This window comes from Medicago sativa, chromosome 8, assembly GCF_051527215.1.
Source record: "Medicago sativa cultivar Bolivia chromosome 8, Bolivia_mono, whole genome shotgun sequence".
Classification (NCBI taxonomy): domain Eukaryota; kingdom Viridiplantae; phylum Streptophyta; class Magnoliopsida; order Fabales; family Fabaceae; genus Medicago; species Medicago sativa.
The window spans coordinates 61,009,801-61,022,840 of NC_140756.1; the positions used below are offsets into that span (position 1 = coordinate 61,009,801).

General features: G+C 33.0%; 1 protein-coding gene and 1 pseudogene across 4 annotated transcripts; both read left to right on the forward strand.

Moving 5' to 3' along the window:
* The first annotated feature begins 300 nt into the window (after window positions 1-300).
* Window positions 301-8,179, forward strand: LOC146900170 (rhamnogalacturonate lyase B-like). 3 transcript variants are annotated; one of them, XM_085738136.1, is made up of 17 exons: window positions 301-505; window positions 1,126-1,237; window positions 2,019-2,091; window positions 2,208-2,329; window positions 2,859-2,921; window positions 3,257-3,376; window positions 3,613-3,732; window positions 3,984-4,119; window positions 4,221-4,397; window positions 5,923-6,078; window positions 6,176-6,282; window positions 6,389-6,482; window positions 6,632-6,773; window positions 6,858-7,014; window positions 7,295-7,408; window positions 7,493-7,619; window positions 7,791-8,179. In XM_085738136.1, the coding sequence occupies exons 2-17, from the start codon at window positions 1,134-1,136 to the stop codon at window positions 8,037-8,039; spliced, it is 2,061 nt and encodes a 686-aa protein (XP_085594262.1). In that variant the 5' UTR covers window positions 301-505; window positions 1,126-1,133; the 3' UTR covers window positions 8,040-8,179. The 3 variants fall into 3 exon arrangements, with proteins under 3 accessions (XP_085594262.1, XP_085594261.1, XP_085594263.1); XM_085738135.1 differs by having other exon boundaries at window positions 351-728; XM_085738137.1 differs by lacking the exon at window positions 301-505 and adding an exon at window positions 856-956.
* Window positions 8,180-10,081: 1,902 nt separating this feature from the next.
* LOC146900171 (pentatricopeptide repeat-containing protein At2g22410, mitochondrial pseudogene) lies at window positions 10,082-13,040 on the forward strand (annotated as a pseudogene). The gene has a single exon (XR_015023736.1). The product of XR_015023736.1 is annotated as a pentatricopeptide repeat-containing protein At2g22410, mitochondrial pseudogene (transcript).

Genomic DNA, 13,040 nt, shown 5'->3' on the forward strand with positions numbered 1-13,040 from the left:
AGTTGCTAAAAATCGCTTCTAAAGAATCAAACCAATATTCCAACACCCAAATCGCACTACGATCGCTACTAATTGCGCCATGATCTTTTATGAACCTTCATCACCAAATTTTAATCTAATTTTCAATAGATATCATAAAAAAAATGTGTGAAATATTAATTATGTGGTTTTTTTTATGACAAATATATATATATATATATATATATATATATATATAATAATAATAAAATAACCGTACAAGATACACCAAAAAAGCCGTCAAAAGACGCTTCCAAAACCACCAAGGAACAACCCCCCAAGGGCCACACCACAACAACAAGAAAAGGAAAATACACCAAAAAGAGGAAGCCACCACCATGGTTGTTGCATGGTCGTCTCAACATTGGATAATAACGTGCAATTGTTCTACGATCTGTAATTATGTGGTTGTTGCACATGAGCATAATCCTTTGGCATTAGATAAATTGGTATTAATTAATCTGCCAATGGGAATAATCCACAATTGGTATGTGTTTTGTGGAGCTATGTAAGTGTTGGTATAGTTTGTTTTTTTAATATAATAAGGTTCATATTTAAGGTACCAAACATAATATATTAACAAAGACAGAAAGGAAGAGAGAATAGAATCACAAACAATTCATAGGAAGAAAAATCTCTGGTCATTTGTTCTTTCATGTCCTATGTTTTATTTTTTTCCATGAAGGAAATTAATACATTTGTGTTCTAAGGTTAGTCCATGCCTTTCAACATTTCCTTTCTTGTTTCTTTTTTTTTGACCAAAAATTCCTTTCAAGTTAAAATTCCTAAAATTATCTATCACATATATATAGTATGGTAGTTTAACAGCACTTTTTTCTTTCCACATTTTAACTTTTAACACTACTTTTAACATTGTTTAATTAATTTCTGCTTCTTTATTTTTTCCATGAAGAAAATTAATACATTTATATTCTAAGGTTCGTCCATGTCTTTAAAAATTTCCTTTCTTGTTGAAATTCTTTTAATTATCATCACATTTATATATGGTATAATAGTTTAATAGCATTAATTTTTTTAATTAATTTCTTCTTTTTTAGCCTTGAATTATGTTTCTTATGAAATGCAGCTTCAAATTTTTACTTTTAGGTTAAGAGATGATGAAGATGAAGAACAATAATGCTATCTTCTTTTGGTGGTTTGGAATAATTCTGCAATTCTGTTTCTTGCTATGTGTTTGTTCTGAGAAAACATCATTGAGGTTCTTCTTCATCTTCTTTTTAATATTCTAACTTTGGTTATTTAGCATTAAAACTTTTTTTTTATTTGCGTTTATCTTTGAGTGTCAGAAAACATAGACAAACCAAAGTAAAAAGGATAACATTTTATGTTTGTCAATGTGTTGTTGTTTTTATTCTTTTCATGAAAAGTGTTTTATTTTCTTAATATAATTAAAAAAAAAAAAAGAAAAAGAATGAGAGAGAGGGTTTAATTTAAGCAAAACAAAAAGAAGAGTCACGGGGTTTGTTTGTTTTTTGTGCTTCACATGAGAACTTTAGAATAACATGTCTTTGATTGATGTATGTGACTCTAGCAAATATTAATCTCTAGTGATTCACATTTTAAGATTAAAACATAGCCTACATCATTTCAAGGTCTCAGATTCAATTCTTTTTAGTGTCAATTTTGGTGAACGAGTTCACATAAAGCTTTGTTTTAGTATAAATGGGGTCTCCACATGTGAGCGGTAGGGTCGGTCTTATCAGATTAGTCCGTTTTTTGGATCAAATACCGAGTTTTTGAAAGAAAAAAAACAGTCTCCAAATTGAAATTGTTTAAGTAGGCCCTAAACACATATAATAAAATCATGTTAGCCTACCATATTCTGTTGGTTAACTCAAATTATCTGAGATCATATTCTTTCTCCTTTAAGTATTACCCTGTTTCAAAAGCAGAGGATATGTATTCCATTATTAATAATGATTGAATTTTTATACATTTTATAAAGTTTTTCTTACCACACGCATTATTTTCATCTACAGAGGAGGATCAAAGAAGATCAATAGCCTAAAATCAGCATCAATAGTCAAGCTGAATACAGAAGACAAACACCAGGTGATACTAGCTGATTATTAGAAATTAAATTAAAAAATTGGTTAGTTAGATAATGATAATCAACTGTGCTTGGTTTTTGACCTTAACAAATATTCTTTGACTTATAATTTTTTCAGTTGGTTGTTGATAATGGCATTGTTTCTGTGTCTATGGCAAGACCAGAGGGGTACATCCTTGGAATATCGTATAATGGTATTGACAACATTCTTGATTCTGAAAACAAAGAACTAGATAGAGGGTATGTTCCTGCTTCATATCAAACTAGTCAAATTGAAGTGTGGGTTTAAATAATGAATTAAAGTTTAGAATAAATAGGAGTTTAATATTTATGTACTATATCATCCCTTCAAATCTAAAATATTTTGTGTATTACGTTTCACAGTATAGTGTAGTATTTAAAATAGTGTACGGAGAAGGGATTATTATTTATTAACTAAAGGGTCATTTTACAATAATTTCAATATGTGACTTGAAGTTATAAGGTTACGCTTGTTTCAATAAATATCAGCTCAAGTGTACGTAATGCATTATTTCATATATGTAAAAAAATTACGTTGTCATTATATTGTAATTAAATTTATTAAAGTGTAGCTCAGTTGGTAGCTATCAGAGACAGGGGTTGGGGTTCGAATCCGGATTCCCCACTTCTACACACTTTAAAAAGTGTGTGATCTAGCCACTAGGCTATCGAACAAAAAAAAAAGTAAATGAATTTAAGTAGTTGTTTAATTGACTCAATTTAACGTGTTATTTAATCATATTTATAGGTACTTCGATGTTGTTTGGAATCAACCAGGAGAGCAAAATCTTAGTAAAAGTACTTTTCAGAGGTATAACTTTTTACATTCAATTTGTATCTAAAATTAATATAATCTTTTCTATACTTGCATTCAATCATAATTCATCATATATATTAAGAGAAATATTTTAAGAACTAACGTATGAAATATTGTGTTGGAGATATTTTCAAAATGTATGTTTGAAAATTTCAGATGTCGTTTTTTTTAAACAAGATATAGTTAAATATATACAATTTTTATAATTTATACAAGATGTTAATGGCCTATTGGTTATGATTGTTGGTGTGGAAGTCCAAGTCCAAGGTTTATCATGATCATCATCTTCTGGTTCAATAGACTAATTTATAGTTGTAATCATACTGCAGAATCCATGGGACAAACTTTTCAGTTATTGCAGCTGATGACAATATGGCGGAGGTTTCATTTTCAAGATTATGGACACCTTCCATGAGTGGCACAGATGTCCCCATAAACATAGATATAAGGTGGAATATTGTTTAATGCCTTTTTGTTGTTGTTACAATTTTAGAACAAATTAATTTTGACAATTTTTTTTGGGTTCGAAACTATAACATGGTAAAACTGTGTACAATACATCAAGTGGTAGGACCCTTTCTCGAACTCTGCGTATGCGGGAGCTTTATGCATTCGGCTGCCTTTTTATAGGAACTGTATATAAGCTAACTAATGGTGCATGAAACAAATTTATGTATATATGCAGATACATTTTCAGAAGTGGTGATTCTGGATTTTATTCATATGCAATATTCAATCGACCCAAAGGAATGCCAGGAATTGAGGTTGATCAAATTAGATTTGTTTACAAACTCAATAAAGACAGGTATCTAATTTTTCTTTCAAAGTCAATTTAAAAAGGGGCATTTGTTCCTGTATTTCACACCCAAACAAATGAAAGAACAGTCCGAATATTCTTTCTTCATCACTTCATAGAGATCGAGGAGAGTGGCCATTTGTTATCTTGGTGCTGCTTGCTTTCGTCATAAAATTACTAGTATTAGTTTATTGAAAAGATAATTATAGACTAAAATAGTAATTAAATTGTCCAAAATTAATGGGAAATCAATGGAACAGGTTCAAGTACATGGCAATATCTGATACAAGACAAAGAAACATGCCAGCAATGAAAGATAGAGACACAGGTCAAGTACTTGCTTACCCTGAAGCAGTTCTATTAACCAACCCAATTAACCCACAATTTAGAGGAGAGGTAGATACCTGCATTTTTATTTATTTATTTATTTTTGGAATTTATTTTTGGTTAAAATTAGATGCACGTGAATGAATATGATATGATTTTGACTGGTTCAGGTGGATGATAAATACCAATACTCATGTGAGAACACAGATAACACTGTTCATGGTTGGATTAATTTTGATTCTGATGAACCTGTTGGTTTCTGGATGATAACTCCTAGTAATGAGTTTCGCAATGGTGGACCTATTAAGCAAGATCTTACTTCTCATGTTGGACCAATCACTCTTTCGGTATGTTCCAACCTTTATTTATTATTTTCTATACTATGTCAATTGAAGCACAAATAAATCACAAATCCAATTTTAAGCTTATATATAGTGCATTATGTGAACATCTATAATTTTGCAACTTTGTTTAATAATGAGTTTTTAGTTATAAAACTGTGAAAAGTTAGTTAACTAGAAGCAATTACGAGTTATAACTAACTCCTAGAATTAGTTATTAACAAAAAGATAATTGACTAACTATCCTTAAATAACTTGTGCTGCAAGTAATATTTGTTTCCTTGTTAACTTCAAAATTAACATCTCATTCAAGCTGAAATACATGTCAATCATTTCAAACTTGTTATATAAGATATTGAATGAACCTGAATGCAGTGACTTGGTTAGAATATCTGCAACCTGCTCTTTTGGTGTCAATGGAAGTAAATGAACAACTCTTATTTGTATCTTGTCATGTACCTCATATAGTCGATTTCTATATGCTTTGTTCTTTCATGAAAAACATGATTTGTTGCTATATGTAATGCTGATTTACTACAACAGTCATTGACCCTCACAAGCTGCATCAATGTTCTATACTCTGCCTCAGATCAAGACCTAGATATCACAGATTGCTTCTTGCCTTTTCAGTTAATCAATGAAGTTCCAAGGGAAAAAATTTAGTTGTGGATCGCCTACTATCAGGACATTCTCCCCAATTCGAATCATAGAAAGTAGAAACCTTTGAAACTTAGAGGGGATGATATAAGCTAAAGAATATTCCTCTCCCACAATTGTTGTTGAGGATTTTCAAGACATGTAACCCAACTAGAATATGTTCATCAGCGGTAAGAGCGTCTAGGAACTGACTGAGTTTGATTACAATACAACATAGTAAATTGCTGGTCTTCAATGAGTCAAGTAAAGCAATCTCCAACTCGATCTTGTTTATAATGGTTGAGATTAATTGTAGACAATCTTGGTCCCATACATATTGAATTGAATCATCCTTGAGACGCTTATTGGGAGTTTGAACCTTGGTCAAAGCTCTTCATCCCTACTCAAAAATGTGTTTTGTGGAGATCGAACCTATATCATCCCCATCTGGACATGCTCAGAACTGCTTAACCAACTAAGTCCCACTCATTGAATTTACGGTTGGGAATTCGATCTTCAACGGGCACTATTAACATTTAACGGTCATAGACACCAAAAAATAGCTCCCAAAGTATATTAGTAAGTTAAATTTATCAAGAAATTTATCTTAAAGTGTTAGGATTTAAGTGAAATTGTTCAAAGTTTTTCTGAAAATTCGGTATCCGACTATAGGACCAATCTCACCTTGTCTACTAGCATGGAACCCAAATTAAAATCAGAACAAAGTTTTGTATGGACTAGTCCAATACAGAACTGGAGACCTAGAGAGAAATAACACCCGGAGTCCAAGTTAATACAACATCAGGCTAACCTCTAAGGGTTTGAAATTGTTGAAATGTTGGCATTGTTGAATTTATAGTATTTGATTTGATTTGCATATTTTGCTTTTGTTAAGATGTTTGTGAGCACACACTATGCTGGAAAGGAAGTAACCATGGCATTTAAAAAAGGGGAGACTTATAAAAAGGTGTTTGGGCCTGTATTTGTCTACCTTAACACTGCTTCAAGTGGGAATGATAAACTATCCCTCTGGTCAGATGCTGTACAACAGGTACTCTTTTTTATCCCCTGATATCACCAACCACATATTGTTAGATTGTTAATGTTTATGACAAATAATTTGAATCAGTTCTTTAAACATTTATTAGTTATCCAAGGAAGTCCGAAGTTGGCCTTATGAGTTTCCTCGATCAAAAGATTATTTTCCACCTAATCAAAGGGGAGCAGTATTTGGAAGATTACTAGTCCAAGATCGGTACATGTTAATATCTTGTTATACTTAGATATTATTCTTTAAATTCATAAGATCAAGCAACATAATATTGCATTTAATATGTTACTTCATTTCCTTGCAATTCCAGGTACTTCGACGGAGGAAGATTTCAATATGCTAATAATGCTTATATAGGTCTAGCTTTGCCTGGAAATGCAGGATCATGGCAGAGAGAAAGCAAGGTACTTTATGTCTATTTGAATAAACTTAATTAGTCACTTATGAAAAAACTAATTCAAAAATTAACTAAAGAAGGAATGTGGTAATTAATTAAACTTTTTATATATATAAATTCTAAGTTATAATTAATCTATTTTTGTACTATTAATAGGGCTATCAATTTTGGACTCGAGCTGATGCCAAGGGATACTTTAAAATAGCTAATGTTGTACCAGGTCACTATAATCTGTATGGTTGGGTATCTGGATTCATTGGTGATTACAAATATAATCGTACAATCACTATCACCCCAGGTAAATTCTTTGTTACCCTCTAGTAGATATTTTCCAAAAATTAGTTATAATGTTAATTAAACAATTACTTGTTTGAACTTGTAGGAGGAGTCATAAAATTAAATTCACTTGTATATAATCCTCCTAGAAATGGACCAACCATTTGGGAAATTGGTATTCCAGATCGTTTGACTTCAGAATTCCATATACCAGAACCTTACCCTACTCTCATGAACAAATTATATACTGAAGGCAAAGACAAGTTAGTCCAAAACTCATTGTTAACAAAAGCTATTCTTTTTAATTTGAATTAATTTTAAAGTTAAATATGTTTTGGTCTTTAAAAAATTAAAATTTTTCAAGTTTTATCCCAACATAAATTTTATTCATATATTTTTATCAATTTTATAAACAAGTGTTATTGGTCCGCACAAAATTTATGGACTAAACTTAAAACAAAGGTAGATTTTAAAAGGATTAAAAATACATTTTAACCCTTAATTATATGTTTAATTTATTGTATATAACTTCACTTTTTACAGTTTTAGGCAATATGGGCTGTGGGAACGTTACACTGAAATGTATCCAAATGATGATCTTATTTACACTGTGGGTGTTAACAAGAATAAAGATTGGTTTTATGCTCATGTTACAAGGTAATAATAAAGTTTAATAAAGAACTACTATATTGTTAATTATTTTTTTTTATGTATTTTGACTCTCAATTGTTTTGTAAGCAGAAACAAAGAAAATAATACATATGAACCAACAACATGGCAAATTAAATTTGAACATCAGCATGACTTAATGAATGGAAACTACACACTACAACTTGCCTTGGCTAGTTCTGCTGATGCTTACCTACAGGTACATCATTACCTTTTTTTAATCAATTTAGTTTTCGCAACGCTTGAGTCAAATATTCAATCGCGTTAGTTATTAGGTTTTTATATTAGATCTAACTCATTCTTTCAAAACCTCCATATAAGACGAAGATAGTCTCTCTTTGTAAAATCCAACTGCCTTATCTTTTATCAGGTTCGGTTCAATGACCGAAGCGTATATCCACCCCACTTCGCGACAGGGCATATAGGAAGAATCCGAGGAGACAATTGCATACAAAGACATGTAATTCATGGATTGTATAGGTTGTTCAGCATTGATGTGCCAAGTAATCTTCTTTTGAAAGGAAAGAACATCATCTATCTAACGCAGACCAACGCCGATACTGCTTTCCAAGGAGTTATGTATGATTATATCCGTTTAGAACGACCACGTGCAACTTGATTGTGCTTAAGTTCTTATTGACACTATGTATAAAGATATAATGTAATTATAATTAATAAGGGTGGGTTCTAATTTTTGATGTCTTAGACGAATCAATCAAATTGTAACCTTTTAATTATTCGAATGTCTTTCTTTTTACATTTTTATTGTTGCAAAAGATTAACTCATACTCAAGGTTCTCTAAAAATATATTTTCAATAGAACAAGTTAAAAAGAAATAATTTATATAGTATTAAGTATTAACTACTAAGTAAGAAAATAATAATTTTAGTGCCTTAAACAAATTGTGTTTTGGGCGACCGCCCCCTTCTGTCCATTCTTAGGGTCACTCCTGGTGTGTTTAAGAAAAGTTGTTTAGAGTTTCTCGCTTAAGTAATTCTAATTAGGGTAGTTTGAATCATTCCTTTAATTCAAATTTTCAAATCATGATGAATCCCATACATAATAATTCGGATTACACAGATAAAATGTCTATAAATACATAATTTTACCTAATTATTCACTAGTATCAACTGATGAGATCCTTAGGAAACATAAAGACAAAGGTTGGTGCCTTTTGGGAGAGTGGCTGGGGTTCAAGAACAAGAAACAGGAAAGGAAAGAAAGAGAAAATAATGGCTCTTGTGTTGAGTGCTTCTTGTGAGGTGATTTGGTGAGAGACAACATCAACAAAGAGGGAACTCAAAGGGGCTTTTGGGTTGAGGGCTTTGTGGTGAGTATTAGGGTTGACACATTCTAAACACCTTTGTAGTGATCAACATTCAGGGGTTGAAAGAGGGTAGTGAGAGAAATTAGAGATTGTTATAGGTGAATATTGAAGCTAATTTCAATCATTTTTGTAAATCTTTTGTTGTTGAGAGATTGAGAAGTGTTTGCTCATGTTGAGCTCTTGAAATTAATTCTTTGTCTCTCTTTTGTATCTATTGCAAATTTTGGTTTTCAAATTGGTTTGTAAAAATGGATAAGAATATTAACACCATTAACTGTGTTAGTATAGAAGGGAAGTGTTTGTATAATTGATGAAAACTCATGCTAGTTAATTAGCAGAAGTTTTAAAACTAGAGGGGATGTCACTATCATTTGGATAAAACTCAATGGAGGTCGGTGTAATTTTCCCTTTATTTAATTGAAATGAGCGACAAATTAGGTCCTAATATTTGAGTCTTGTTGACGAGTGTCCCAGGGGACACTCTTTAAGCATTTTAGAATAAACAATTATTCTTTAAAAATGTCAAATATTTTGATTTTCAATACATTGAATACACGTATTTTCATAAATACTTATCATCTATGATATTTAATGAGTGTCTCGGGGGCACTCGTTAATATTTCCCATAATTTTTATATAATTCTGGGTTCAAGGATATTAGAGTCTCTTTCTATCTTTTTTCTTGTTTTCAAACTATAGTTGTCGCCAACTTCATTCTTCTTAATATACCAGCGAGGAGTGATTTATGGTCAATTTTGACCCAAAAACACTCATTCAAATTGTTTTTCTTCTTCTTTTAGTTAAATAAATTATTTCCACGTATTTTCAATTTTCTTTCATTTTTTTGTGAATTTGTCATCTTAGCACGACCCTGTCGATTTAATTTTTCGTCTTTGTGCCGTATATTTTTTTATTTTCTCTCTTAATGTCATGTTTATTTAATTTATGTTGAAAAATTAGTTTTGATCAATGACTTGACGCCTCCGAAAACTTAAACATAGTCATATTTGATGTTAACATGCATGTGATGAGTTTATTTTAAGAGTTTATTTGTGGTGGGTTGACAATCCAAAACAATTCTGCACACACGACCAATCAAAACATTTTAAATTGCCACGTCAATTAAATTATTGCTCTATTTTTAATTGATGTGGCAATTTAAAATGTTTTGATTGGTCATGTGTGCAAAATTGATGTGGACCGTCAACCGACCATGTTAAACTCTTATTTTAATGTACAAATGATTTATTTTATTGATTCTTTTTTTTTTTGGTAGTGAAATGATTTATTTTATTGATTCTTTATTAAACCTTTTTATAGGATACTCCACTTCAACAACAAGTTATGCAACAATGGCAACAAAACATGCAATATTACCACGATTTCTAAGCAACGAACGCATAAAATCACTGTTATCATCATGCAAAACCATGCAACAAGCTCATCAAATCCACGCTCACATCATCGTAACCGGTCGCCACAACAATCTCCATCTCTCCACAACCCTCTTCACCTTCTACGCTTCTTCATCTTCCTCACAATCCTTACACCATTCCCACACTCTCTTCAACCATATCACCAACCCAGATATCTTCCTATGGAATGCCATCATCAAAGCATACTCACAAATCCATTCTCCACCTCAACATCCTTTTTCCCTCTTCAAAACGATGCTAAATTCGTCTATTTTGCCTGATTCATTCACTTTTCCTTTTTTACTGAAAGCATGTGCTAATGTGTTGATTAGTGTTCCCCAGTTTGGTTTTCAGGTTCATTGTCATGTTTTGAGAAATGGGTTTGGTTCTGATGTTTTTGTTAATAATGCTCTTTTGAATTTTTATTGTGTTTTTGGGGATGTTGGTAATGCGTATAAGGTGTTTGAGGAAAGTTTTGTTAGAGATTGTGTTTCGTTTAATACGATGATTAATGGGTTTGTGCGGAAGGGTGATGTGAGTTGTTGTTTTCGGGTTTTTAGGGAGATGAGGGGGGTTTGTGTTAGGCCGGATGAGTATACTTTTGTTGCTTTGTTGTCGGGTTGTTCGGTTTTGGAGGATTTTAGGATTGGGAGGCAAGTGCATGGGTTGGTTTATAGGGAATTGGGTTGTTTTCGGGGTAATGTTTTGTTGGTGAATAAACTTGTTGATATGTATGCAAAATGCGGGAGGTTGGTTATGGCTGAGAGGGTTTTGAGTGGAGTGAAAGCTGGGAAGGGTGTGGTTGCGGCTTGGACTTCTTTGGTGAGTGCGTATGCTTTGCGAGGAGAAGTTAAGGTTGCTAGAAGGTTGTTTGACCAAATGGGTGAAAGAGATGTGGTTTCTTGGACTGCCATGATAAGTGGTTACTCTCATGCTGGATGTTATCAAGAAGCATTGGAATTGTTTGTTAAGTTGGAAGGTTTGGGGATGAAACCAGATGAGGTTGCTGTCGTTGCTGCTCTTTCAGCGTGTGCGCGGCTAGGCGCCCTTGAGTTGGGAAGAAGGATTCACCGTCAATATGCTGGTGAGAATTGGACTTGTGGTCTAAATAGAGGGTTCACTTCTGCTGTTGTTGATATGTATGCCAAATGTGGAAGCATTGACACTGCTTTGGATGTGTTCCGTAAAACAAGTAATGATAAGAAAACAACTTTTTTGTATAATTCCATTATCTCTGGTCTTGCTCATCATGGCCGTGGTGAATATGCTAAAAATTTATTTGAAGAAATGGGGTTATTAGGATTGAAACCGGACAATATCACATTTGTAGCAGTTTTAAGTGCTTGTGGACATTGTGGTTTGGTTGATTTTGGCAAGAAACTGTTTGAATCCATGTTTACTGTCTATGGTGTTAGCCCCGAAATGGAACATTATGGCTGTATGGTTGACCTTCTTGGAAGGGCCGGTCATCTAGACGAAGCGCATCGTTTAATTCTAAAGATGCCATTTAAGGCCAATGCTGTCATTTGGAGAGCACTGTTAAGTGCATGTAAAGTACATGGAGATGTTGCGTTGGCTAGACTTGCCAGCTATGAGCTTGTTGAGTTGCAGCATGACCATGGTGCCGGTTATGTGATGCTATCTAACATGCTATCAGACACGGATCAGCATGATGAAGCTGCAAGTTTGAGAAAAGCTATAGACAATGTTGGCATACAGAAGCCACCCGGTTGGAGCTATGTGGAAATGAATCGAAGTCTTCACAAGTTTGTGGCAGGTGATAAGTCTCACCAAGAAGCTAAAACCACAGAGCTGATGCTTAGGGACATTAACATATGAATGAAATATATGGGCCATGTTAGTGCATCAAATCTGGTGTTTGATATAGATTAATTCAAGAGAGTTTGGTTGGAAGCTTCTTGCTTTGAAGACATTGGTCTATCATTGGTATATTGGATAAAATCGAATAAACTCTGACTAATAAAAAGAATATTGTGACATATGATTCGCTCTGATCTTCCTATGTGAGCATTGATCCAATATAAATACATTCTTGATTTTTCTGAAAAACTCAGGGTCTTCAACTTTGAGGGCCAAAGTTCCATGCCAACAGAAATTTCTGGTGAATCATCATTGAGACGGCTTGGTGTGGAAATTCAGAGTCAGGACACTTTATTGGAAAAAATGGTTGGCGATATAACCTTTCCATTGGCTGTTCCTTCCATGGAAAACCGTTACAACACTTTATTTAGTGATCCTGATTTTGAGACATGAGACAAAGTGTTTAGTCATTTGGAACCACCAATTGATTTGTCCATCGAGCATAAAAACCGGGTTGTGTCAGAAGGCGTGTTCTTGTTTTAACATTTGTTTGCTCTGTGCTTGCTGCAGCTCTCTTTCAGTAAACTGTGTAATGAAACAATTGAGCAAGAAAGTTAAAGAATAATTTCTCTGTTTACTATACATCTTATGGACATTTTCCTTCTGTTAACTTTGGACAATTCATACATAAGTCTGGTTGGTTGATTCTTAGAACACGTCTCTTGCATTTCAAATAGAGATGATTCGTAGGAGAACAAAGTGTATACTGAATCAGAACCTATTGTTGATATGCCATTAGGTGCCCATCCATCTAAAGAGAACTGTGCCATGGCATTTATTGGGAACTCAGTGACTGGATCTGCCTTTTTCGGTAAGTTATTTGGTATATAGATTCTAATCACCAACTACCAATGTTGGTGGTTTGTTCATGTTTTAATCTGAATTGAGATCCCCTTTTTTACCTTTACTTCAAACGATCTGAATTGTTGTATTTGCAAGTTGTTTAGAAAGAATAACCAAATGAGCATACAATAAAAACACATGAGTAATAGAAAA

Excerpts from the sequence above, each read along its gene's own strand:
- LOC146900170 (XM_085738136.1), top strand. The coding sequence starts at position 1,134 with ATGATGAAGATGAAGAACAATAATGCTATCTTCTTTTGGTGGTTTGGA. Across the intron at positions 3,377-3,612 it reads CCCATAAACATAGATATAAG|ATACATTTTCAGAAGTGGTG; the intron begins GTGGAATATTGT and ends GTATATATGCAG. Across the intron at positions 6,079-6,175 it reads GGTCAGATGCTGTACAACAG|TTATCCAAGGAAGTCCGAAG; the intron begins GTACTCTTTTTT and ends AACATTTATTAG.